General features: G+C 44.6%; 2 protein-coding genes across 2 annotated transcripts; one reads left to right on the plus strand and one right to left on the minus strand.

Moving 5' to 3' along the window:
* Nucleotides 1–247: 247 nt before the first annotated feature.
* Nucleotides 248–7,524, minus strand: LOC125889698 (uncharacterized). Its single transcript, XM_049577742.1, has 9 exons — nt 7,465–7,524; nt 6,232–6,753; nt 5,983–6,136; nt 5,643–5,858; nt 5,161–5,307; nt 4,492–4,793; nt 1,786–1,977; nt 976–1,060; nt 248–795 (listed from the first exon to the last, which is right to left on the minus strand). Exons 1-9 carry the CDS (start codon nt 7,522–7,524, stop codon nt 734–736), a joined length of 1,740 nt encoding a protein of 579 aa, XP_049433699.1. The 3' UTR covers nt 248–733.
* An 8,609-nt stretch (nt 7,525–16,133) lies between these two features.
* Nucleotides 16,134–25,132, plus strand: LOC125890890 (uncharacterized). The gene is made up of 4 exons (XM_049579781.1): nt 16,134–16,271; nt 18,792–19,195; nt 19,307–19,504; nt 22,247–25,132. Exons 1-4 carry the CDS (start codon nt 16,259–16,261, stop codon nt 22,472–22,474), a joined length of 843 nt encoding a protein of 280 aa, XP_049435738.1. The 5' UTR covers nt 16,134–16,258; the 3' UTR covers nt 22,475–25,132.
* Nucleotides 25,133–25,184: the final 52 nt, after the last annotated feature.

Below are 25,184 nucleotides of genomic sequence, written 5' to 3' on the forward strand. Positions count from 1 at the left end.
ACTTTATCAACATATTAATGATATTATTACATCACTTTATTGCAAGATTAACAATATTAATATTACATCATTTTATCACAATATTAATAATATTATTTTAATAAACTTTATTACAAGTTAATATTTATATTAAAACACTACCACTATTAAATACATATTACTACACTTTATTACAACATTAATAACATTAATAACATTAATACTAAAACACCATCACAGTATTAACATGAATTTTACAACCCTTAATTACAATATTGATATTATCAATATAACTCTATCACAGTATCAATAACATTGACATCACATCAGTTTGTCACATATATAATTAACATGATTATGACATCACAGTAGTGTTACAGCAGCTGTCACATGACCTGTCAGATGAAGATGTGATGATGTGAAGTTACAGGTTTCAGTTAGAAGATGTTTTAGGGTGTAAAATTAGATTTAATTTGTTAATTTAATCTCATCAATCTGTGACTGTGAAACATTAAACACCTACAGTCTGTAACTCTGACCTCTGACCTCTGATCCGGTTGAAATCAAACCTTCACCGTCACATTTTGACTTCACTCACAAAATCTACAAATTTTGATTTTCTAATCAGGACAAGACACGTCTGCTGTGTAACCATAGTAACCAGAGGTTTGACAGGTGATCACAGTCTTAAACTGTGTGACATCACATGGAGTATCAACAGGTAAAAATACTGATCACTGATTGGTTCACAGAGTTACACAGGTGTTTTGGGTGTGACGGGGACAGAACTGCTGCATTCTGGGTCATCAGCTGGATCTGGAGACAGTCAGAGACAGACAGACAGAGCGAGAGAGGGAGACAGAGACAGTTATTATCAGAATAATGTGTCAGTATTGTCCTCAGCAGGACATCTGATAACTCTCAACTCCTCAACAGAAAGTGGGTGTGGAGAGGATGACATCACAGATCAGTTACAGATCAATAATCAGTCAATACCTGAGACATCCTGGAGACACAGTTTGCCTCTGATGGCTGAACACAGATCAGCTAAAACCACGTCCTCCTCCCGATCTGCATCCACCTACAGACACAGAGACGGAGACAGAGGTGGTGTAGTTGTGTCAGCAGGTGTAGTTGTGTCAGGTGTACCTGTATCAGAAGGTGTAGCTGTGTCAGAAGGTGTAGCTGTGTCAGCAGGTGCAGTTGTGTCAGCAGGTGTAGTTGTGTCAGTAGGTGTAGCTGTGTCAGGTGTACCTGTATCAGAAGGTGTAGTTGTGTCAGGTGTACCTGTGTCAGAAGGTGTAGCTGTGTCAGCAGGTGCAGTTGTGTCAGCAGGTGCAGTTGTGTCAGCAGGTGTAGTTGTGTCAGGTGTACCTGTATCAGAAGGTGTAGCTGTGTCAGCAGGTGTAGCTGTGTCAGCAGGTGCAGTTGTGTCAGCAGGTGCAGTTGTGTCAGAAGGTGTAGTTGTGTCAGGTGTACCTGTATCAGAAGGTGTAGCTGTGTCAGAAGGTATAGCTGTGTCAGCAGGTGCAGTTGTGTCAGCAGGTGTAGTTGTGTCAGTAGGTGTAGCTGTGTCAGGTGTACCTGTATCAGAAGGTGTACTTGTGTCAGGTGTACCTGTGTCAGAAAGTGTAGCTGTGTCAGCAGGTGTAGTTGTGTCAGCAGGTGCAGTTGTGTCAGGTGTACCTGTATCAGAAGGTGTACTTGTGTCAGGTGTACCTGTGTCAGAAGGTGTAGCTGTGTCAGCAGGTGCAGTTGTGTCAGCAGGTGTAGTTGTGTCAGCAGGTGCAGTTGTGTCAGGTGTACCTGTATCAGAAGGTGTAGCTGTCTGTAGTATCTGCTGATGGAGACGATGTCCCTCTGAAACGTCTCCAGGCGTCTCCTGAGGGCAGAGCTGTTGTCCCCAAGGAGACCGAGCAGAGCGGCTCGTTTCTGCAGACGACAACGGAGCGTCTGGTTGGAGCAGAGCAGCAACACAACCAGGTCAGGAGATCCAGTCTGAACACAGACAGGACAGGTGGAGCAGGACAGGTGCAGCAGAGTCAATACAGGTGGAGCAGAGCCAATAAAGACAGAGCAGAGTCAGTACAGGTGAGCAGGACAGGTGAAGCAGAATCAGTACAGGTGGAGCAGAGTCAGTACGGGAGGAGCAGAGTCAGTACGGGAGGAGCAGAGTTAGTACAGGAGGAGCAGAGTCAGTACGGGAGGAGCAGAGTCAGTACAGGTGGAGCAGACTCAGTACGGGAGGAGCAGAGTCAGTACAGGTGGAGCAGACTCAGTACAGGAGGAGCAGAGTTAGTACAGGTGGAGCAGAGCCAATAAAGACAGAGCAGAGTCAGTACAGGTGAGCAGGACAGGTGAAGCAGAGTCAGTACAGGTGGAGCAGAGTCAGTACAGGAGGAGCAGAGTCAGTACAGGAGGAGCAGAGTTAGTACAGGTGGAGCAGAGTCAGTACGGGAGGAGCAGAGTTAGTACAGGTGGAGCAGAGCCAATAAAGACAGAGCAGAGTCAGTACAGGTGAGCAGGACAGGTGAAGCAGAGTCAGTACAGGTGGAGCAGAGTCAGTACAGGAGGAGCAGAGTCAGTACAGGTGGAGCAGAGTCAGTACAGGAGGAGCAGAGTCAGTACAGGTGGAGCAGAGTCAGTACAGGAGGAGCAGAGTTAGTACAGGTGGAGCAGAGTCAGTACAGGAGGAGCAGAGTCAGTACAGGAGGAGCAGAGTTAGTACAGGTGGAGCAGAGTCAGTATAGGAGGAACAGAGTCAGTACAGGTGGAGCAGAGTTAGTACAGGTGGAGCAGAGTCAGTACAGGTGAGCAGGACAGGTCAAGCAGAGTCAGTACAGGTGGAGCAGAGTTAGTACAGGTGGAGCAGAGTCAGTACAGGAGGAGCAGAGTCAGTACAGGAGGAGCAGAGTTAGTACAGGTGGAGCAGAGTCAGTACAGGAGGAGCAGAGTTAGTACAGGTGGAGCAGAGTCAGTATAGGAGGAACAGAGTCAGTACAGGTGGAGCAGAGTTAGTACAGGTGGAGCAGAGTCAGTACAGGTGAGCAGGACAGGTGAAGCAGAGTTAGTACAGGTGGAGCAGAGTCAGTACAGGTGAGCAGGACAGGTGCAGCAGAGTTAGTACAGGTGAGCAGGACAGGTGAAGCAGAGTCAGTACAGGTGGAGCAGAGTTAGTACAGGTGGAGCAGAGTTAGTACAGGTGGAGCAGAGTCAGTACAGGTGGAGCAGAGTCAGTACAGGTGGAGCAGAGTCAGTACAGGAGGAGCAGAGTCAGTACAGGTGGAGCAGAGTTAGTACAGGTGGAGCAGAGTCAGTACAGGTGAGCAGGACAGGTGAAGCAGAGTTAGTACAGGTGGAGCAGAGTCAGTACAGGTGAGCAGGACAGGTGGAGCAGAGTCAGTACAGGTGGAGCAGAGTTAGTACAGGTGGAGCAGAGTTAGTACAGGTGGAGCAGAGTCAGTACAGGTGGAGCAGAGTCAGTACAGGTGGAGCAGAGTCAGTACAGGAGGAGCAGAGTCAGTACAGGTGGAGCAGAGTTAGTACAGGTGGAGCAGAGTCAGTACAGGTGAGCAGGACAGGTGAAGCAGAGTTAGTACAGGTGGAGCAGAGTCAGTACAGGTGAGCAGGACAGGTGCAGCAGAGTTAGTACAGGTGAGCAGGACAGGTGAAGCAGAGTCAGTACAGGTGGAGCAGAGTTAGTACAGGTGGAGCAGAGTTAGTACAGGTGGAGCAGAGTTAGTACAGGTGGAGCAGAGTCAGTACAGGAGGAGCAGAGTCAGTACAGGTGGAGCAGAGTTAGTACAGGTGGAGCAGAGTCAGTACAGGTGGAGCAGACTCAGTACAGGTGGAGCAGAGTCAATAGAGGAGGAGCAGAGTCAGTAAAAGTGGAGCAGAGTCAGTACAGGTGGAGCAGAGTCAGTACAGGTGGAGCAGAGTTAGTACAGGTGGAGCAGAGTTAGTACAGGTGGAGCAGAGTCAGTACAGGTGGAGCAGAGTCAGTACAGGTGGAGCAGAGTCAGTACAGGAGGAGCAGAGTCAGTACAGGTGGAGCAGAGTTAGTACAGGTGGAGCAGAGTCAGTACAGGTGAGCAGGACAGGTGAAGCAGAGTTAGTACAGGTGGAGCAGAGTCAGTACAGGTGAGCAGGACAGGTGAAGCAGAGTTAGTACAGGTGAGCAGGACAGGTGAAGCAGAGTCAGTACAGGTGGAGCAGAGTTAGTACAGGTGGAGCAGAGTTAGTACAGGTGGAGCAGAGTCAGTACAGGTGGAGCAGAGTCAGTACAGGAGGAGCAGAGTCAGTACAGGTGGAGCAGAGTTAGTACAGGTGGAGCAGAGTCAGTACAGGTGGAGCAGACTCAGTACAGGTGGAGCAGAGTCAATAGAGGAGGAGCAGAGTCAGTAAAAGTGGAGCAGAGTCAGTACAGGTGGAGCAGAGTCAGTACAGGTGGAGCAGAGTCAGTACAGGTGGAGCAGAGTCAGAATTGCAACAAGCTCTGTAATTGGTCAGTACCTGCTCCTGGAAGCTGAGCGCCTGGTGGACGTCCTGAGGGAACCCATCCACGATGACCCCTCTGACCTCCTTCTGACCAATCAGGTGATGGCTCAGCTCAGAGACTGTCTCCTCCTGGTTAGTTCTGACCTGAGGTCCGAGCTCCCCGTGACCCATCATCTCTGAAAGAACCTCCCACTTCTTGCTGGGTGAGGCGGGGCTTAGTAACTGCCTCCTGAGCAGCTCATCCAATGAGATGACTCTGAAGCGGAAGTAATGAGCAAGCCTCGCCGCCTGACTTCCCTTCCCACTCGCTGGACCGCCTGATGAGAATCAAAGGACAGAGACCACAACATCCTCAGTCTGAACCAATCAGGGACCTTCATACACATCTGTCATTCTTTCCCCTGGCTGAGACCTCCAACTGGTTCTGGTTTAGACCTCTGACTGGTTCTGGTTTAGACCTCTACCTGGTTAGGGTTTAGATCTATACCTGGTTCTGGTTTAGATCTCTGACTGGCTCTGGTTTAGATCTCTACCTGGTTCTGGTTTAGACCTCTACCTGGTTAGGGTTTAGATCTCTACTTGGTTCTGGTTTAGATCTCTGACTGGTTCTGGTCCAGATCCCCACCTGGTTCTGCTTTAGGTCTCTGTCTGGTCCTGGTTTAGTTTTCTCCTGGATTTTCTTACCGATGATGAAGATGATGAGGGGGCGTGGCCTCTGAGGAGGTGGGATGCTTACTTCCTGCAGGAGTCCAGACGTTTCTGTCATGTCAGAGTCTGAGTCGATGGAGACCTGAGACTGGACTCGAGGAGGAGGAGGACCAGAAGGAGGACCTGAGAGGAGGAACAGTTAGAAGACTCACATCCAAACTCTGAGACTCTGATTTAAGAACTTCATATCTCCCACTGCAAAATCACACACCTGAAGTTCAACCTGAGCCAACTAAACTCCTTGGGAACTGAACCCCTTGGCAACTGAACTTCTTGGAAACTGAACATCTTAGGAACTGAACTCCTTGGGAACTGAACTTTTTGGACACAGAACTCCTTAGAAACTGAACTCCTTCGGAACCGAGGTCCTTGGGAACTGAACTTCTTAGGAACTGAACTTTTTGGGAAATGAACTCCAGCTAAAATTCAAACTCACCAATCATTCTTCAGTCTCTTACCAACTGTGATGAAGGTCTTTGTGTCTCCTTCATCCTTCCTCACACTGTGGACAGACGGGGTCACTGCAGGTCCAGGTGGAGGTACAGGGAGGAATCTGGGTTCAGGAGCTGTTGGGGAGGTTCCAGGTGGTGTTGTTTTGATGATGGAGGACACCATTGTTGTTGTTTGGGGTACTGGTGCTGTTGTGCGGGGTATTGATGGTGTTGTTTGAGGTACTGGTGATGTTGTAGAGAGTATGGGGTTTATTGTGGGGGGTAGTGGAGTTGTAGGAGCTATTTGAGGTGTTGTTTGGGTTATTGGGGATGTTGTAGAGCTGAAAGGTTTTGTTCTGGAGGGTACTGATGGTGTTATAAGAGATATTGATGGTGTTGTTTGAGGTACTGGTGATGTTGTAGAGAGTATGGGGTTTATTGTGGGGGGTAGTGGAGTTGTAGGAGCTATTTGAGGTGTTGTTTGGGTTATTGGGGATGTTGTAGAGCTGAAAGGTTTTGTTCTGGAGGGTACTGATGGTGTTATAAGAGATATTGGGGGTGTTGTTTGAGGTATTGGGGATGGTGTAGAGGGTATAGGGGTTGTTTTGGGGGGTACAGATGGTGTAGAGGGTATAGGGGCTAGGGCTATTTTGGGGGGTACAGATGGTATAGAGGGTATAGGGGCTAGGGCTATTTTGGGGGGTACAGATGGTGTAGAGGGTATAGGGGCTAGGGCTATTTTGGGGGGTACAGATGGTGTAGAGGGTATAGGGGCTAGGGCTATTTTGGGGGGTACAGATGGTATAGAGGGTATAGGGGCTAGGGCTATTTTGGGGGGTACAGATGGTGTAGAGGGTATAGGGGCTAGGGCTATTTTGGGGGGTACAGATGGTGTAGAGGGTATAGGGGCTATTTTGGGGGGTATTTGAGGTGTTGTTGGAGGAACAGATGATACTGTTCTTGGGGGTTCAGGTGCAGGTTCAAAGGGTGTGGGGCTCAGCTGGCGTCTGTCCGGCTGGATGAACGTGTCCCAGGTGACAGCCTCAGGACCCCCCAGCTGTCTGGTTCTGATCAGGCAGCTCTGCAGGAAGCTGACGGGGTCGTCAGGATGATGGTACAAGACACCTGTCAACAGACTCTGACACAGAGAACACATGAAAGAGTCTCGGAGTCACTAACATCCTCTGATCATCTGAATAAATCTGAACTAAAGTAAAACTAAAGGTTTTAATTGTATTTAATTCGATTTTTATTTCCAGTCTTTATTTCCTTTATTTTAAACCTCTGGACTCATTTTAATCTGTTTCATCATAAAATCTCATGATTCATGTTTTATTGGTTGATTTTTAACTTGTTTCTGTCAGTGATGTAAAACGCAGTTTGACTCATGTTTAATATTAACATCCTGTCTGTAGTGGATTCTCAGTCCAGCTGAGGACCTGACAGCATCAGATCTGTCACTCTGTCTACTCGTATTATGTGAAGTGTTGTTACCGTGGCAACGAACTGAGCATCATGTCTGACTGTTAAAACAAACCTCATGCTGTATGAGTCTGTCTGAACCTGCACTGGTTTCAGCCCTCACAGCAGAGCAACATTTATCACATCTACCAGGAATATGAGAACAGACTGAAGGTTCTCCGACACAGAACATTACTGACTCTGATATTTACAGTTCAATGAGACAGAAGGAGCCGCAGAGTGAAACAGATCAGAGTCGACTGACAGGACATGTGTCAGACAGATCAATAATCAATAATCAGATGTAACTCAGGATCATAACCAGTTGGTTCCTCTGATCAGCGGAGACTCAACACAAACTGTAAAGATTCAGTCAGAACCGTCTCACCTCCAACAGCTGAGGAAGATGATGCTGACACAGGTATTCCTTCATCTCTGAGCTGCTCATAGTCATCACCTTCTTCTTCTTCTTCTTCTTCTTCTCTGGTTATTCTCACTTGTTCCTGTCTATCTATCTATCTATCTATCTATCTATCTATCTATCTATCTATCTATCTATCTATCTATCTATCTATCTATCTATCTATCTATCTATCTATCTGTTCGTCTGTCTGTCTGTCTGTCTGTCCGTCTGTGCAGTGTGTTCAGAGTGATGATGTCAGAATGATTGACAGCAGCAGCATCAGGTGGACGGAGTCATTGTTCCTGTTGTCTTTATGCTAATGAGGCCAACGAGCTGCTGAGACACATCACACAGAGACCTGATTGGATGACACAGTGTGACATCATGAACCACCAACACACCCAGGGTACCTTGGACGTCATATGTGGACATGGAAAGTTCATGACCAAACGTGGACATGTGACGAGGTCACAGTGAGGATGATGATGGACACGCGGTCACAGTTTGGTTCAGGAAACATAACTGTCAGTAAGGTTTTAGACAGAAAAGTGTTTTGGTTTAAATTAAGAAGGAAACATGTCGTAAACACGTTACTTGAGTGACGTTAAAATGTGTCACAGTTACACTCTTTCGTATTTACTGTATATAGTTACACTCTTTTACATTTACTGTATATAGTTACACTGTTTTATATTTACTGTATATAGTTACACTCTTTTGTATTTACTGTATATAGTTACACTGTTTTATATTTACTGTATATAGTTACACTGTTTTACATTTACTGTATATAGTTACACTCTTTTACATTTACTGTATATAGTTACACTGTTTTATATTTACTGTATATAGTTACACTCTTTTGTATTTACTGTATATAGTTACACTCTTTTACATTTACTGTATATAGTTACACTGTTTTATATTTACTGTATATAGTTACACTGTTTTATATTTACTGTATATAGTTACACTCTTTTGTATTTACTGTATATAGTTACACTGTTTTATATTTACTGTATATAGTTACACTCTTTTGTATTTACTGTATAAAGTTACACTATTTTGTATTTACTGTATATAGTTACACTCTTTTACATTTACTGTATATAGTTACACTCTTTTGTATTTACTGTATATAGTTACACTCTTTTATATTTACTGTATATAGTTACACTGTTTCGTATTGTTACAAACTTGGCTCACAGTTTGCAACAAAAGAGAGTCTACACAAACAATTTAAGGTACAAAGGTGATTTATTTAACTAAATCTACTTCAAAATAAGAAGTAACACATGTTGTCATGTTGTGAGTGGCTGCAGTGTGTGTGTGTGTGTGTGTGTGGATGTGTATGTAAAACAGAACAAATGAAACAAAGGCAAACCAAACTACACCATGTTGGCCATGTGGCAGTCAGCTGCTCAGTCAGGGAGAGAGAGAGCAGGCTGACAACTGAGGCCTTTTATAAAGTAAGACCACACCCTCAGGTGTGGCCAGGAAGATTGGACGGCCCGCCTCTTCAACCACAAGGAACAGCTGTGAAGGAAGAGACACATTAGTAAGGCCGTCACACCCCCACCCATAAAAATGAGGCCCCACGGGTGCCTCAAAACTGAACCACACAATACCATAAACAGGGACATTTCAATAGTTCTCTCGTCTTACCAGAACAGCCCAATCTAATTCCAAACCTCTCACCCAAACCATACCCACACAGCAACTCTGGTACCTGGAGAAGCAGATTAAGAGTAGGAGGGAGAGAAGAGCAGTTCAGAACGAAAAGGGACACCTGGTAAAACACTAGAGAGGCAATGCACGAGACAATGCATCAGCCACAACATTTACAGAACCTTTAATGTGGCGCATGTCAAGGTTAAATGGCTGCAAAAACAAACACCAACGCATCAGCCGTTGATTTGGGTTTTGTAGGGAATGCAAGAATGTCAATGGATTGTGGTCTGTATAAACTACTAGACCCACCCACATAAACTTCAAAATGCTGCAGAGCCCAAACGAGAGCCAGTGCCTCCTTTTCTACAATAGAGTAATTCAACTGATAAGAGTTGAACTTCCTTGAGAAAAAGCTTACTGGGTGGTCAATGCCATCAGGACCTGTCTGCAAAAGTACAGCTCCAGCACCCACATTGCTAGCATCTACCTGCAGCTGGAAAGGTTCATCCAAGCGGGGAGCTGCCAAGACAGGAGCAGAGGAGATCAGATTTTTGACATGTTCAAAAGCACACTGACATCGAGGGGTCCAATCAAACTTAACCTTTGGACTCAAAAGATTAGTCAAAGGTGCAACAACTGTGGAGAAGTTTCTACAGAACCCTCTGTAGTAACCTACCATGCCAAGAAAGCGCATCAGCTCTTTCTTTGTAGAGGGAGTAGGAAACTGATCAATGGCGAGGACTTTTGCTCTAACAGGTCGGACCTGCCCTGACCAACCACCTTCCCCAAATAGGTGACTGTACCTCGAGCAAACTCACATTTGGCCAGATTTACAGTAAGTTTGGCCCACACCAGCCGGTCAAACAAAGCTCTGATGCGTTCTACATGCTCACCCCATGTGTCGCTGTAGATCACAACATCATCTAAATATACTGCACACCCCTCCAACCCTGCTACAACTTTATTCATTAACCGCTGAAAAGTTGCTGGAGCGCCGCAACCCAAACGGCATGGTATAAGAATAAAGACCTGAAGGAGTTATAAACGCAGCAATGTCTTGAGCACGCTTTGAGAGTGGCACTTGCCAGTAGCCCTTTAAAAGATCAAACTTACTGACAAATTTTGCTGCGCCCACTTGATCGACACAATCTTCCATCCGAGGAAGTGGGTAAGAGTCTGGCTTAGTGATTTTATTGATTTTTCGAAAATCTGTGCATGGTCTAAATGTTTGATCTGGCTTACTAACCAACACACATGGGGAAGCCTACTAGCAGAAGATGGCTCTGCAATGCCATGTTCTAACATATACTTCACCTCCACCTCCAGCTGAGCACGTTTGTCCTGAGAAACCCGGTAGAACCTCTGGCGAATCGGCTCAGCATCCCCCACGTCAATATCATGCTCTATTAAGTCAGTTCGGGAAGGACTGTCTGAGAACAAAGATGGAAATGACAAAATAAGGTTAGACAACTCTTTCATTTGAACCTCAGGCAAATGTCCCACCAACTTATTCAAGTTACTCAAGGACTCTGAATTCTTGAGTCTGCCTTGCATCACACAGTCATCTGGATCATTGATTTCTTCTTCCTCCCCCAAGGATGGAGAGGTCACAGAACCTGCTGAAGCTGCCAATGCCACTGGCTTCACTTCCCCCCCACTGGACCGAGGAAAATAGGGTTTGAGCATGTTAACATGGCACAACTGTGTAGTCTTTCGCCTGTCAGGAGTAAATATCAAGTAGTTCAAGTCTGAAACCTGCCTCACCACAGAATAAGGGCCTGAAAACCTTGCCTGGAAAGGAGAACCCACTACGGGAAGGTTTGCCAGAACCTGATCTCCTGGACAAAACACACGTAACTCGGCCCGGCGATCGACAAACGCTTCATTTTTCCCTGAGCCTTTTCCAGATTTATTTTTGCCATCTTACCAGCTTCATACAACCGTCTTTTGAACCCATCTACATATTCCACCACAGTTGAAGTAGGGGAAGGCTTTCCAGTCATCCTGCAAGACAGCCAAAGGGCCACGAACAGAATGACCGAACACAAGATCATTTGGGCTAAAACCCGTACTCTCCTGAGTAACATCACGAGCAGCTAGCATTAACCATGGAAGCCCTTCCTCCCAGTCACGACCAAGCTCAGTGCAATAAGAACGCAAAAGTGATTTGAGTGTTTGGTGAAATCGTTCGATAGCTCCCTGGCTTTCTGGGTGATAGGCAGTGGACTGGGCATGTTTAATACCAAGCTTTTTCAACATGTCCGCAAACAGTCCTGATGTAAAATTTGTTCCCTGATCACTTTGCACCACTTTGGGAATACCAAACACAGAAATGAACTGGGTCAGAGCCTTTATTATGGACCTTGTCGTTATGTTGCGCAACGGAAAAGCAGCTGGATATCTGGTTGTCTGACACATTACCGTTAACACATATAAGCTACCAGATTTGGACTTAGGCAGTGGGCCCACACAGTCGACTAATAAATGCTCAAAAGGCTGACTAGCTACTGTGATAGGTTGCAAAGGAGCTGGTTTGATGGACTGATTTGGTTTTCCTGTGAGCTGACATGTGTGACAAGTTTTGATGTAGGCAGAAATGTCTTTCTTCAACCGAGGCCAATAAAAGTACCTGAAAACTTTGTCATAGGTCTTTTTAACCCCCACATGCCCAGCTACCATGTCATGAGCAGTTTTCAAAACACCATCCCTCAGCTTAGTGGGAACCACAATCTGAAAAATAGCATCTCCAACAAACTTCTCACCCTGAGGTAACCATTTTCTCACCAACATGCCCTCATCAAGGAAATATCCATGAGCCACATTCCCTATCTCTCCTGCTGGACGCACCTGCTGGAACAGCTCAGATAGAGCGGATCCCCCTGCTGCTCCTGTATTAAGTCAGCACGGGACACAGAAAAAGGAAAGGCAGGTAAGGGAAACTGAACATTTGCTACAATTTTCTGAACTTTGACCTCCAACTGATTTTTGTTCAGTGCTTGAGCCCTTGTGACAGCACACGCTGGGAAAACAAACTGGTGGTCGCTGCACTCAACCTGGTCCACCAAAGGAGAACAAGTTACCACTGGTGAGGGAGGGGCCCCTGGGAATGGACCATCAACCAGATCATTACCCAGAATCACCTGCACACCCTGAACTGGCAGGGCAGGACGCACTGCCAATGCCACTTCCCCTTTAACCTGATCTGAAAAGAGAGCTACCTTATGCAATGGTGCCGGGAACACAGACAACCCCATATCCCTGACCAGAACTGACTCACCAGTGTCAGTGGCTGATGTAAACGGCAACACAGATGCCACTATGAAGGAGTCCAAAGCACCAGAGTCCAAAAATTTTGACAGGAACTTTTTTATCACTCCCTGCCAAGGAGACAAACCCATCACCGACATGCTTGCGATACCCAGGATCAATTTCATCACTGTTAGCCTGACAAGAGTCTTCTGGAGAAGAAGCAGAGGATTCGTCAAGAGGAACCAGAGTCTCAGACAAAGAATGAGCAGCTAATGCTGACGGCTTGGTATGCTGCTGAACAGCAGCAATAGCCTCAGCCCTCTCACTCAATATGTTTTCTGTCAACCGTACTGGAACGGCTAGGGCTGCAGGTTTAACATGACGATTACCTGGCTGGGACTTTTGCTTAACTTTCAGAACAGGACAGTCTACTTTCCAGTGACCTTTTCCTAAACAATAATTACAAGTTTGACCTGAATCCAACTTGCTACCAGCATTTCCTGCCTTGAAAGGAGGAAAATCACTTCCTGTACCTGTCTGATGATGACCGCCAACATTATCCCTACGTCCATAGTCCCCACGGACTTTATGAATCAGGGCATATTCGTCAGCTATGACAGCAGCTTCAGCCAAAGTCTTAGCATTCCTCTCACTCAAATAAATAGCCATGCGCTCCGGAAGTGTTTCTTTAAACTGTTCCAGCAAAAGTAGTTCACTCAACTGTTCAAAAGTCTGAGCATCAGAGGCTAGTCGCCATCGACCAAAAAGAGTATACAAATCACGTGCAAACTCTACATAAGTCTCCTTCTCATGCTTTCTTGCACTCCTAAATTTCTGCCGATAAGCCTCAGGTACTAATTCATATGCCTTCAAGACTGCCATTTTTACCTTGGAATAATTACCACTGTCTGATAAAGGCAAAGCAGCATAAGCCTCCTGAGCTTTACCAGTCAATACACACTGTAACAGGAGAGTCTGCTCAGAATCACACCACTTCCTGTTTTTGGCCAACCTCTCAAAGAGCAAAAAAAAAGTATCTGGATCCTTCTCTGAAAATTTGGGAACCAACCGCAAACAACCAGAGACATCAAAAGTCGGAGAGCTACCTGCAACAGGTTCCCCCTCCTTGACTGCTGTGGAACCAAGAATCTTACCCTCCTTAATTAATTCCAGCTTGTAACGCTCAAACTCCTGACGCTCTTTTTCCTGCTGCAACTCAGCTTCACGCAACTTCACGTTACATTTCAACCTCTCCATTTCCACGGCCTGCTCCTGTGCACGAACAGCCTGGTCTCGTTCCATTTCAATTTATGCTGCAAAATCAGCAGTTCTTTTTGTTGTTCAAAAGTTAAAGGCACCCCAATCCCAGCTATAGGCCTCACAAACTTTTGAGACAGCTCTGGTTGACTGACCTGAGGAGAAATTTCACTGGCTGACTGGGGGTCACTACCTTTTCCTGCAGCAGACAAAACCCCCAACTGAACCAAACCATCCTTTATTACACACAAAATATGATCTTTACGTCCCTGACTGGGGATTTCAATGCCAAAATGCTCTGCTACCTTTACCAACCGATCCTTGGTGTAAGTCTCCAACAGACCCTCACTGGGATTCTGCACAAAATCCTCAATTGCAGACATGATTGGAACAACAGCTGGCCAACACAAACCAAATACTTACACCTGACACTCTAGGCTAACCTACCCCAAACTGACCACAAAAGTTTACTACCAACCCGATGTGACAGCCACAATGTGGAACGCCCTTCCCCTGGCTAACTACCTACCCGGGAAACTAGCTGTCTGTCTCAACCCTAGTCTTCATGCAATAGCGCTGGTGGGAAATTTAAACACATAGCCCGATGACCCGGCCAGGCAACCATTGAAATGGCGACCTACCTAGACAATCACGGAAGTGTACCCAAAGCAAAAAATATTGCTGTGGCCATACTAATGCACAAAAACAACAAACTAAAACAAAACAACGAATCCACGGATGGATGTCGTTCTAATACCTATCGGGGAAGTAGTTCCACTAATGACGCTGTTTTATTCACACCAGATCAGATGCAAACACAAAAATAAGGCAGGTTAACAAACACCTACAGGTGTACCAACTGAACCTGAAATCCAAGCCACACTGACTCACCACATATGTACCCTTTAAATACGTGTTAGACTCCCTCCAAAACCAATGCAACAATTTAAGCTACTGCTACAAAGTACAACAGCAATCACTCTCTCTTACTCACCCCAGTAGACAATCGCTCCCGGACGAGCCCCCATTTGTTACAAACTTGGCTCACAGTTTGCAACAAAAGAGAGTCTACACAAACAATTTAAGGTACAAAGGTGATTTATTTAACTAAATCTACTTCAAAATAAGAAGTAACACATGTTGTCATGTTGTGAGTGGCTGCAGTGTGTGTGTGTGTGTGTGTGTGGATGTGTATGTAAAACAGAACAAATGAAACAAAGGCAAACCAAACTACACCATGTTGGCCATGTGGCAGTCAGCTGCTCAGTCAGGGAGAGAGAGAGCAGGCTGACAACTGAGGCCTTTTATAAAGTAAGACCACACCCTCAGGTGTGGCCAGGAAGATTGGACGGCCCGCCTCTTCAACCACAAGGAACAGCTGTGAAGGAAGAGACACATTAGTAAGGCCGTCACAGTATTTACTGTATAAAGTTACACTCTTTTGTATTTACTGTATATAGTTACACTCTTTTACATTTACTGTATATAGTTACACTGTTTTATATTTACTGTATATAGTTACACTGTTTTGTATTTACTGTATATAGTTACACTCTTTTGTATTTACTGTATATAGTTACACTCTTTTATATTTACTGTATATAGTTGTATTTACTGTATATAGTTACACTCTTTTATATTTACTGTATATAGTTACACTGTTTTGTATTTACTGTATATAGTTACACTCTTTTGTATTTACTGTATATAGTTACACTGTTTTATATTTACTGTATATAGTTACACTCTTTTGTATTTACTGTATATAGTTACACTCTTTTGTATTTACTGTATATAGTTACACTGTTTTATATTTACTGTATATAGTTACACTCTTTTGTATTTACTGTATATAGTTACACTGTTTTGTATTTACTGTATATAGTTACACTCTTTTGTATTTACTGTATATAGTTACACTCTTATATTTACTGTATATAGTTACACTGTTTTGTATTTACTGTATATAGTTACACTCTTTTGTATTTACTGTATATAGTTACACTGACATCAGTTTATATTAAACACTGTTAAACATTTGAACACTGTCACTCATCAGCACTGGTCAAGTTTTTATTTTAATGCAGACACAGCTCTCTGTCAGTGTGTGTGGCATCATTATCTGGGTTCAACTGAATGGATCTCAACAATGCAGGAATGTGTGTGTGTGTGTGTGTGTGTGTGTGTGTGTGTGTGTGTGTGTGTGAGTGTGTGTGTGTGTGTTTGGACAGGGGGGGAAGGGACATGATTTGGAAGCCTCTCTGTGGTTGCCATAGAGACCGCGATGTAAGCCCAGAGGGGGAGTTTGTCCTCTCTCTTTCTCCTCTATTGTGTCAATGTGTGTGTGTGTGTTTGTCTAGTGTGTATTTAGTGTGTTATTGTGTAGTTAGTGTGTATTTATTGTGTGTTATTGTGTGTTTGGTGTGTATAGTGTGTATTTAGTGTGTGTTGTGTGTGGAGCGGCAGTAGATGGGAGATTTTCAGTCGGAGCAGAAACGAGCTGAAGAGAAGAAGTGAAAGAAGAGAAAAGAAAAAGAGTCTGACAGGAAACAGAAGAGAAGAAGAAGAAGAAGAAGAAGAAGAAGAAGAGCAAGAGTTTGTGATGTTGAGGTGCAGTAAGTTTGAACCTTAAACTTTATTTAAACTGAAGATGATTCTGACTGTCTCATCAGCTTTTTAACGTCTGAACGACGTTTTTACTTTTGTGTTTGAAATAAAACTTTCAAACTGAAGTTGGACTAAAACAAACGTCACAATCAGTTGGTATCGGAGCTGTGGGGTTCCTCCGTCTATCTGTCTCGGTGTAGTTCCCTCTGATGACCACCGGGTGGTGCTGACAGATCGTATGTTACTGAATGAACGCAATGACACTGACACTGAATGTGTGTGTGTGTGTGTGTGTCCTTTGTGTTGTAGATGTGATCACAATGATTGTGTGTTGTTGACCTACTTCTGCTGCAGCTCAGTGAGAACAGATCAGAACCTTTGTATCTCCACAGGGTTCACTAACACTTTGAGCAGAAACATAACGTTTTAAAGTTTCCCTCATCACTTACTGAACACTTTGTGAGTAACTTCTGCATCAGACACAAAAAGACACCTCTCACAACGGTATGACACCCCCACTGGGCGTCGCATCATACCGCTGTGAGAGGTGTGTCACTGCTGTCAACAGTGTCATAAGAATCAGAATCATCAAAACTTTATTGATCTGAGGACAAACTGTGATTGTTTTTTGTCTCTCTGATATGATGAAAAAAATGTTTTAAGAAGCAAGAATACGAGGATGAAAGAGAAGTCTATAAAGTCATAAAACTGAAATCAAAATGAACATCATGCTACAATGTTTACAGTTTTTCTCGATTGTTTACACACATTTTCTGAAAGCATGTCTCACACTCTCAGAACTCTACACACAAATCAAAAAACACACACACAATGGGCAAAACCCCTCAATTCTCCTGCAAAATGAAACTTTACATTCAAAACAATGTTATTTCTTCTCAAAATGGTATTTTGTTTTCAAATGACACACACAAACCATCATATGAATAGACATTTATAAGAACCAGTTGAACACTGATGTGCTCAATGTAAAACACTATGATGAATGGAAAGCACTTCTTCTCCATTCATCATAATGACTTAGGCCTTTTTTTGTTCAGTGTTACACTTACTACAGACAGTACATACATAATTGTGTTGTAAAATATTTTAGAATATTGTTTTTATACTCAGAACACACCAGTACACGGTAACAAATATATTTTATTTTTCCCACAAAAACAATGTACACAGTGCACATTCCAACCAACACAAAGTTGCACATACAGTGGTCTACATACAAAACAACAGATGAATTTACTGTATACAGTTACAGTAAAAAAACAAAACAAAACTACGCTGCCACATGGTCAACCAAAGTGGCTCAGATCTCATCAGAGATTACGGTCCTTGGCCTTCCTCGTCCTCCTCCTCTTACTCTCACTCCTCTGGCTCTGGCTCTGCCTCTGTTTCCAATGTTGGCATCCATTGCTCCAAAACAGAAAAGCTCACCTGTTGCCCTTTTATGCTCAAGCTCTGATTGCTAATTGTAAAACTGTGTGACAGGTGTTTGCCCACGTGATGAGTATGCGTGATGAGTCATAAATAAGAGGTTTTTATTTTGAAAAACACTGTGGATCTGATGAGTAGAAACTGTCCATTTCCTGTAAAAACATAAGTTTATTTTGAAAAGACACAAAGAATGTAATGAACATAAACACGTCAACATCCAGCCTGGTCTCACTACTAAGTCGTCAGAATCCATGGTTTGGTCAGTGGCGCGTAGCGTCAGACACCAACAAAGAAAGCCATCCGTTTACATCAGCATGACACACAGCCGGTCACTGCGTAACATAGCAGGACAATAACAGAAGTTAAGGTGGCAGAAGTGTGAGTAGGGTGGGTGGGGGATGGGTCCAACAACCATCAACCTAGATATGTGACGAGAAGGTGTTGGAACATCAGGCGCAGGAGGAGCGTGTCATGTAGACGTGACAGAACAGTGATATCATACCCTGGGTATGTTAGCTGTCCTGTTAGCTGTTCTGTTAGCTGTCATGTTAGCTGTTCTTTTAGCTGTTCTGTTAGCAGTCATGTTAGCTGTTCTTTTAGCTGTCCTGTTAGCTGTTCTGTTAGCTGTCATGTTAGCTGTCCTGTTAGCTGTTCTGTTAGCTGTCCTGTTAGCTGTCATGTTAGCTGTTCTTTTAGCTGTTCTGTTAGCTGTCATGTTAGCTGTTCTTTTAGCTGTTCTGTTAGCAGTCATGTTAGCTGTTCTTTTAGCTGTCCTGTTAGCTGTCCTGTTAGCTGTCCTGTTAGCTGTTCTGTTAGCTGTCATGTTAGCTGTTCTTTTAGCTGTCCTGTTAGCTATTCTGTTAGCTGTTCTTTTAGCTGTCCTTTTAGCTGTTCTGTTACCTGTCCTATTATTTAATCTGGTCAAGTTGTTGTGTAACTACCGGACAGAGCTACCGTTAGCATGCTAACATCATGTTCAGACTGAGGAGCAGCTTTAAAGAGCTGAAACATGTTTGTCGTCTCTGACGCCAGTTTAATAATGATTTTACTTTAAATGACACAACTCTCTGTCTGATCAGATTTAGCTCCTCCCACTGATGACAACAGTGATTATAGCCCCGCCCACAGCTCCATCATGGCTGACAGGAAGCTCTCAGGTTTACCTGCCCCTTCCCTGTCTTCACCCTGTCATCAGAATGGCAGGATTGGGGGGACGACATCCAAAGGCTCCCCACCCCACACTAATGGCTGTTTGGAGGCGGGACCAGGACGCCTCAGTACCAGTAACACCAGTGCTGTTTCCCAGTGTCCCCCCACACCCAGCAACAGGATCTCAGCCTCCACCTTACCCCTCAGGCCCCTTGCAGGTCTTGTGACTCCTGTGTCAAGTCCTGGTGCTGAAGGTGGCTCCACTCGGCCCCGGGGTCAGAGCCTTGGCTCCGCCCTGAGTCCCAGGACCAGAACCATGACCTCCAGAAATAAGGTAACTGTCACCTGTCAGAGAGATGAACTCTAGAGATCAGAACGTGATGTGATGTTGAATGTGATCACATGACGTAACGACTTACACCTGGTCCCCGTGTTGTTGCTGTAGCGCAGGAGCAGCCAACAGGAGGAGCCAGAGGCCTTGTTGGACCTGATCCTAGAGTGTCAGGGTCAGAGACTGGAGGACCAGAGAGCCAGCCTCAGTCTGTTACCTGACCCAGGTCCAGCTGCTCTGTGTGGGGCCTGCAGCCCCGACCAGACCTCCTTACCTGGTCTGGACTTTTACTACATGCTCATACACTACCAGGTACGTCACCTGGAGACACTCTGAACCAGCGGGGACAGGGAGGGGGGACGATGATGAGATGAGGTGATAGTTTGTCTCCATCTGATCCTGGTGAGTTTTTCATCTGGACTTCAGCTCACCATGTGAGGACAGTACAGACTGTCAGTCAGGGACAGGGTGGGGAGAGCCTAAAACAAGGGCTTTATAAACAAACATTGAGGTGTCAACATGAAGACCCTAGATACCTGTACCCTGGAATACAGCATACAGCCAGCACTGGGTATAGGGTACAGGCAGAAACCAGATGAAGGGTACAGGCAGAAACCAGATGAAGAGTACAGACAGATACGAGATGAAGGTTACAAGCGGAAACAAGATGAAGGATACAGGCAGATACATGATGAAGGTTACAGCCAGAAACAAGATGAAGGTTACAAGCAGAAACAAGATGAAGGATACAGGCAGATACAAGATGAAGGTTACAAGCAGAAACAAGATGAAGGGTACAGGCAGAAACAAGATGAAGGGTACGGGCAGAAACAAGATGAAGGTTACAGCCAGAAACAAGATGAAGGGTACAGGCAGAAACAAGATGAAGGATACAGAAAGAAACAAGATGAAGGGTACAGGCACATACAAGATGAAGGGTACAGGCAGATACAAGATGAAGAGTAGAGGCAGATACAAGATGAAGGGTACAAGCAGAAACAAGATAAAGGGTACAGGGAAAAACAAGATGAAGGGTACAGGCAGAAACAAGATGAAGGGTACAGGCATAGACAAGATGAAGGGTACAAGCAGAAACAAGATGAAGGGTACAGACAGATACAAGATGAAGGGTACAGGCAGAAACAAGATGAAGAGTACAAGCAGAAACAAGATGAAGGGTACAGGCAGAAACAAGATGAAGAGTACAAGCAGAAACAAGATGAAGGATACAGGCAGATACAAGATGAAGGTTACAAGCAGAAACAAGATGAAGGGTACAGGCAGAGACAAGATGAAGGGTACAGGCAGATACAAGATGAAGGTTACAAGCAGAAACCAGATGAAGGATACAGGCAGAAACAAGATGAAGGGTACAGGCAGAAACAAGATGAAGGTTACAAGCAGAAACAAGATGAAGGATACAGACAGAAACAAGATGAAGGTTACAAGCAGAAACAAGATGAAGGGTACAGGCAGAGACAAGATGAAGGGTACAGGCAGAAACAAGATGAAGGGTACAGGCAGAAACAAGATGAAGGGTACAGGCAGAGACAAGATGAAGGGTACAGGCAGAAACAAGATGAAGGGTACAGGCAGAAACAAGATGAAGGGTACAGACAGATACAAGATGAAGGGTACAGGCAGAAACAAGATGAAGAGTACAAGCAGAAACAAGATGAAGGGTACAGGCAGAAACAAGATGAAGAGTACAAGCAGAAACAAGATGAAGGATACAGGCAGATACAAGATGAAGGTTACAAGCAGAAACAAGATGAAGGGTACAGGCAGAGACAAGATGAAGGGTACAGGCAGAGACAAGATGAAGGATACAGGCAGATACAAGATGAAGGTTACAAGCAGAAACAAGATGAAGGATACAGGCAGAAACAAGATGAAGGGTACAGACAGAAACCAGATGAAGGGTACAGGCAGAAACCAGATGAAGGGTACAGGCAGAAACAAGATGAAGGTTACAAGCAGAAACAGTCTGGTAACATTGTCCATCTGATGGATGGTGGATTGCCCAGTGTACTGGTTTAACTGGTTCCAGGTTTAAAGAGGGGGGGGGGGCAGGTGGACAGGTGTGTTATGATCTTAGTCCCTGTATGGCCGTCTCACTGTGTCTCACTGTGTCTCATTGTGTCTCATCATGTGTCTCACTGTGTCTCATTGTGTCTCATCATGTGTCTTTTTGTGTCTCACTGTGTCTCACTGTGTCCTACTGTGTCTCCCAGTGTCTCATCATATGTCTCACTGTGTTCCACTGTGTTTCCCTGTGTCTCATCATGTGTCTCACTGTGTCTAATTGTCTCTCATCATGTGTCTCACTGTGTCTCCCTGTGTCTCATCATGTGTCTCCCTGTGTTTCATCATGTGTCTCACTGTGTCTAACTGTGTCTCATCATGTGTGTCACTGTCTCTCCCTGTGTCTCATCGTGTGTCTCACTGTGTCTAATTGTGTCTCATCATGTGTTTCACTGTGTCTCCCTGTGTCTCATCATGTGTCTCCCTGTGTCTCATCATGTGTCTAACTGTGTCTAATTGTGTCTCATCATGTGTCTCACTTTGTCTCCCTGTTTCTCATCATGTGTCTCCCTGTGTCTCATCATGTGTCTCACTGTGTCTCCCTGTGTCTCATCATGTGTCTAACTGTGTCTAACTGTGTCTCATCATGTGTCTCACTGTGTCTCCCTGTGTCTCATCATGTGTCTCACTGTGTCTCCCTGTGTCTCATCATGTGTCTAACTGTGTCTCATCATGTGTCTCACTGTGTCTCCCTGTGTCTCATCATGTGTCTCACTGTGTCTAATTGCATCTCATCATGTGTCTCACTGTCTCCCTGTGTCTCATCATGTGTCTCACTTTGTCTCCCTGTTTCTCATCATGTGTCTCCCTGTGTCTCATCGTGTGTCTCATTGTCTCCTTCTGTCTCATCATGTGTCTCCCTGTGTCTCATCATGTGTCTCACTGTGTCTCATCATGTGTCTCAGTATGTCTCACTGTGTCTTATTGTGTCTCATTGTGTCTCATCATGTGTCTCTTTGTGTCCCTCAGTCTGACAGGATGGAGGACCAGAGGTGTTCCCTCCCTGACCTGGATGACGTGGTGGGTTCAGTTCCTGAGGGACAGGAGGACTTCTTCAGTCTGGTTCAGAGGGTTCAGTCCAGGAGGATGGATGAACAGAGAGCATCACTGCTGCTAACACACTCCGAGGACGGCCACGATCCACACATCAACACACACACAGCAGGCTCCTCCCCCCATCATCATCATCATCACTGATGAAGAGCAGGGCCCACAGGAACTGCTCCTGTGTGTCAGACTGTGGAACCCAGTCTGGATCTTTCATCGGGACATTTGAGATTTGTTTTAGATGTTTCAGTGAATCAGTAATCCAGACTGTGTCGTCATGGAAACAACAAAGTGACAATGACAATGGTGAACGCACCCTGAAGGTCTGACCTGAGAACAGGACAGAGGGTTGTGACTGCAGTTTAAGGTTCCTGTAGAATTTGTTTTATGAGAGGTTCCTTGTGACTCATGATATACCTGACACACCTGACCTTCAGCCTCCTGTCAGGGACACATTGCTCGGTGCAGTGGAGGAAAAAGAAGAGGACGGTTATCTGGAACGTTTGGACCGAAACAAGATTTAAAATATTTCAAACATCATCTTTACTCCTGTTCTGAGGAAGGAAATACACTCAACTTGTTTATTACACCTCAGTGGGCCTAATGAGTCCCTGAACGACTTCCTGAATGAGTCCCTGAATGAGTTCCCAAACAAGTTCCTGAACGAGTTCCCAAACAAGTTCCTGAATGAGTCCCTGAATGAGTTCCCATACAAGTTCCTGAATGAGTTCCCAAACTAGTTCCTAAATGAGTTCCTTGATGAGTTCCTTAAAGAGTTCTAGGATGAGTTCCTCAACAAATTCTGGAACAAGTCTCTAAAGCATTTCTTGAATGAATTCTTGAGCAACTTCCCTGATGAGTTTCTGAATGAGTTCCCAAACAAGTTCCTGAATGAGTTCCTGAAGTAGTTCCTAAATGAGTTCCTTGATGAGTTCCTTAAAGAGTTCTAGGATGAGTTCCTCAACAAATTCTGGAACAAGTCTCTGAAGCAGTTCTTGAATGAATTCTTGAGCAACTTCCCTGATGAGTTTCTGAATGAGTTCCCAAACAAGTTCCTGAATGAGTTCCTGAAGTAGTTCCTAAATGAGTTCCTTGATGAGTTCCTTAAAGAGTTCTAGGATGAGTTCCTCAACAAATTCTGGAACAAGTCTCCGAAGCAGTTCCTGAATAAGTTCTTTAACAACTTCCCTGATGAGTTTCTGAATGAGTTCCCAAACGAGTTCCAAAATTAGTTCCTGGGCAAGATCCCGAAGATGTTCCAGAAGGAGCCCCTCAACAAATTCTTGAACAAACTCCTGAGCAGGTCCCTTAATAAATTCCTGAAAAAAGTTCTTGAACGAGATCCTGAATAAGACAGCAGCACTTAAAAACTAATAACAGCAATAGGATGTTTCATTTTGGTGGTACAGATCAGAGAGAACAGACAGACTGCAGATTTGATCTTTGTTTAAAAGCTTGAGTATCAGAGTTCTGATTCTCACAGTTCTGGGGCCTAGTTACAGAAAATGATCCTCACTGCTTGTTATGTCCAAAGTTCTGAAGTACAGAAACACAACATCCAGGTGGACGCGCTAATTTTACACCCTTTATGGGCGAGCTGCCCGTAAAGGGTCTAGATCAGTCTGTTTTGGGTTTGACATTCTCATCGGCCTCCATGCTGCTCTCTGCAGTTTACTAACCTGTTTTCAGGCCGTGTGTGACATTGAAAGTGACACAGCAGAGAGCAGAGAAAAATAAAACCAGAGCATCATACTGGTCTAGTGCACAGCTCTGCAGCAGACCAGTATGACTCTCCACTGTCAGTGGGAGAGGAGTCTATGTTAGCAGGTTTTCCAATGTTTAAAAAACAAAACACCCATACTCGCACTAGTTTTAAATGAAAGGTGGTGAATCTCAACATCTGGGAGTTGGTGTTGTTCCCCTTCTTCATCTTCACAGTCGTACAGACACATTTTCATCAGTTCCTTTAATGTTAGGATGTACGGAGTCTTTACCATCCTGATTTAAGATTCCTAACCTGAGAAGCTCGTCGGTTCTGTATGAGCTGAATTCCTGTTCTGACCTAAGACAGTTTGTTTTTCTACATGCAGTCAGGAAACATGTTTCTGTGATACCAACAATCCAAATGTCTTCCTGAACTGAGAAATGATTTCAGACTGATGAAGTTTCTGTAACGACGCCATCAGACCTCATGATGAGATGAAGTGTGATGATTCCCGAGCGCGGCACTGCTGCTGCTCACCGCTCCCTCGGGATGGGTCAAATGCAGAGAACAAATTTCACACACTCAGGTGTGTGACAATCAGTGGAACTTTAATCTTAATCTAGGTGTCATGTTTAAAACCACAGAGAAGTTGTCTCGACAGGCTGTAACTGCGTCTGACTGATGTCAGCCGACTCCGCCCCTCCAGACTGCAGACGGAGGTTTCTGTTTCTCACAGAGAGGTTTTGCTTACTTCTTGTCGTCCGACTGTTTTCAGGACGTAAAATGAATTTTATGTTTTTTCTTCATGTGACGGACTGAACAGGCGTGTTCAGTGTCAGTGTTTTTTGTCTCCAGACGGCTTGCCGCTGTGTGATGTCATACGTAAAGAAGATATCCTGTGATGAGACATTGATCTTCTTCTCTGAAATTCCATGACGACCAGTGAGGATGTTTGTCTGTCCTGTAGCTAGTGTCTCTGTGTCTTTAGAGACGATAACATGTTACTGATCCTACTGATCTATTAAACATCAGATTTGATTCTGACCCACAGATGAAGAACTGAACTGAAACACGACTTATTTCTTAACCTGAATATTTCACATTATGCATCTGAAGAGTTGAATTTGTAATGAACTGAAACTTTGAATAAAAATC

This window comes from Epinephelus fuscoguttatus, linkage group LG6 (assembly GCF_011397635.1).
Source record: "Epinephelus fuscoguttatus linkage group LG6, E.fuscoguttatus.final_Chr_v1".
In the NCBI taxonomy this organism is placed as follows: domain Eukaryota; kingdom Metazoa; phylum Chordata; class Actinopteri; order Perciformes; family Serranidae; genus Epinephelus; species Epinephelus fuscoguttatus.

Bases quoted from the DNA above. Each gene is read 5' to 3' on its own strand.
- LOC125889698 (XM_049577742.1), bottom strand. From the start codon at position 7,524: ATGAGCAGCTCAGAGATGAAGGAATACCTGTGTCAGCATCATCTTCCT. The intron at 6,754-7,464 runs GTGAGACGGTTC...TCTCTGTGTCAG, and splicing joins ATCTTCCTCAGCTGTTGGAG to AGTCTGTTGACAGGTGTCTT. The intron at 796-975 runs GTATTGACTGAT...GACTGTCTCCAG, and splicing joins GTGTCTCCAGGATGTCTCAG to ATCCAGCTGATGACCCAGAA.
- LOC125890890 (XM_049579781.1), top strand. The intron at 19,196-19,306 runs GTAACTGTCACC...TTGTTGCTGTAG, and splicing joins CCATGACCTCCAGAAATAAG to CGCAGGAGCAGCCAACAGGA. The intron at 19,505-22,246 runs GTACGTCACCTG...TGTGTCCCTCAG, and splicing joins ACATGCTCATACACTACCAG to TCTGACAGGATGGAGGACCA.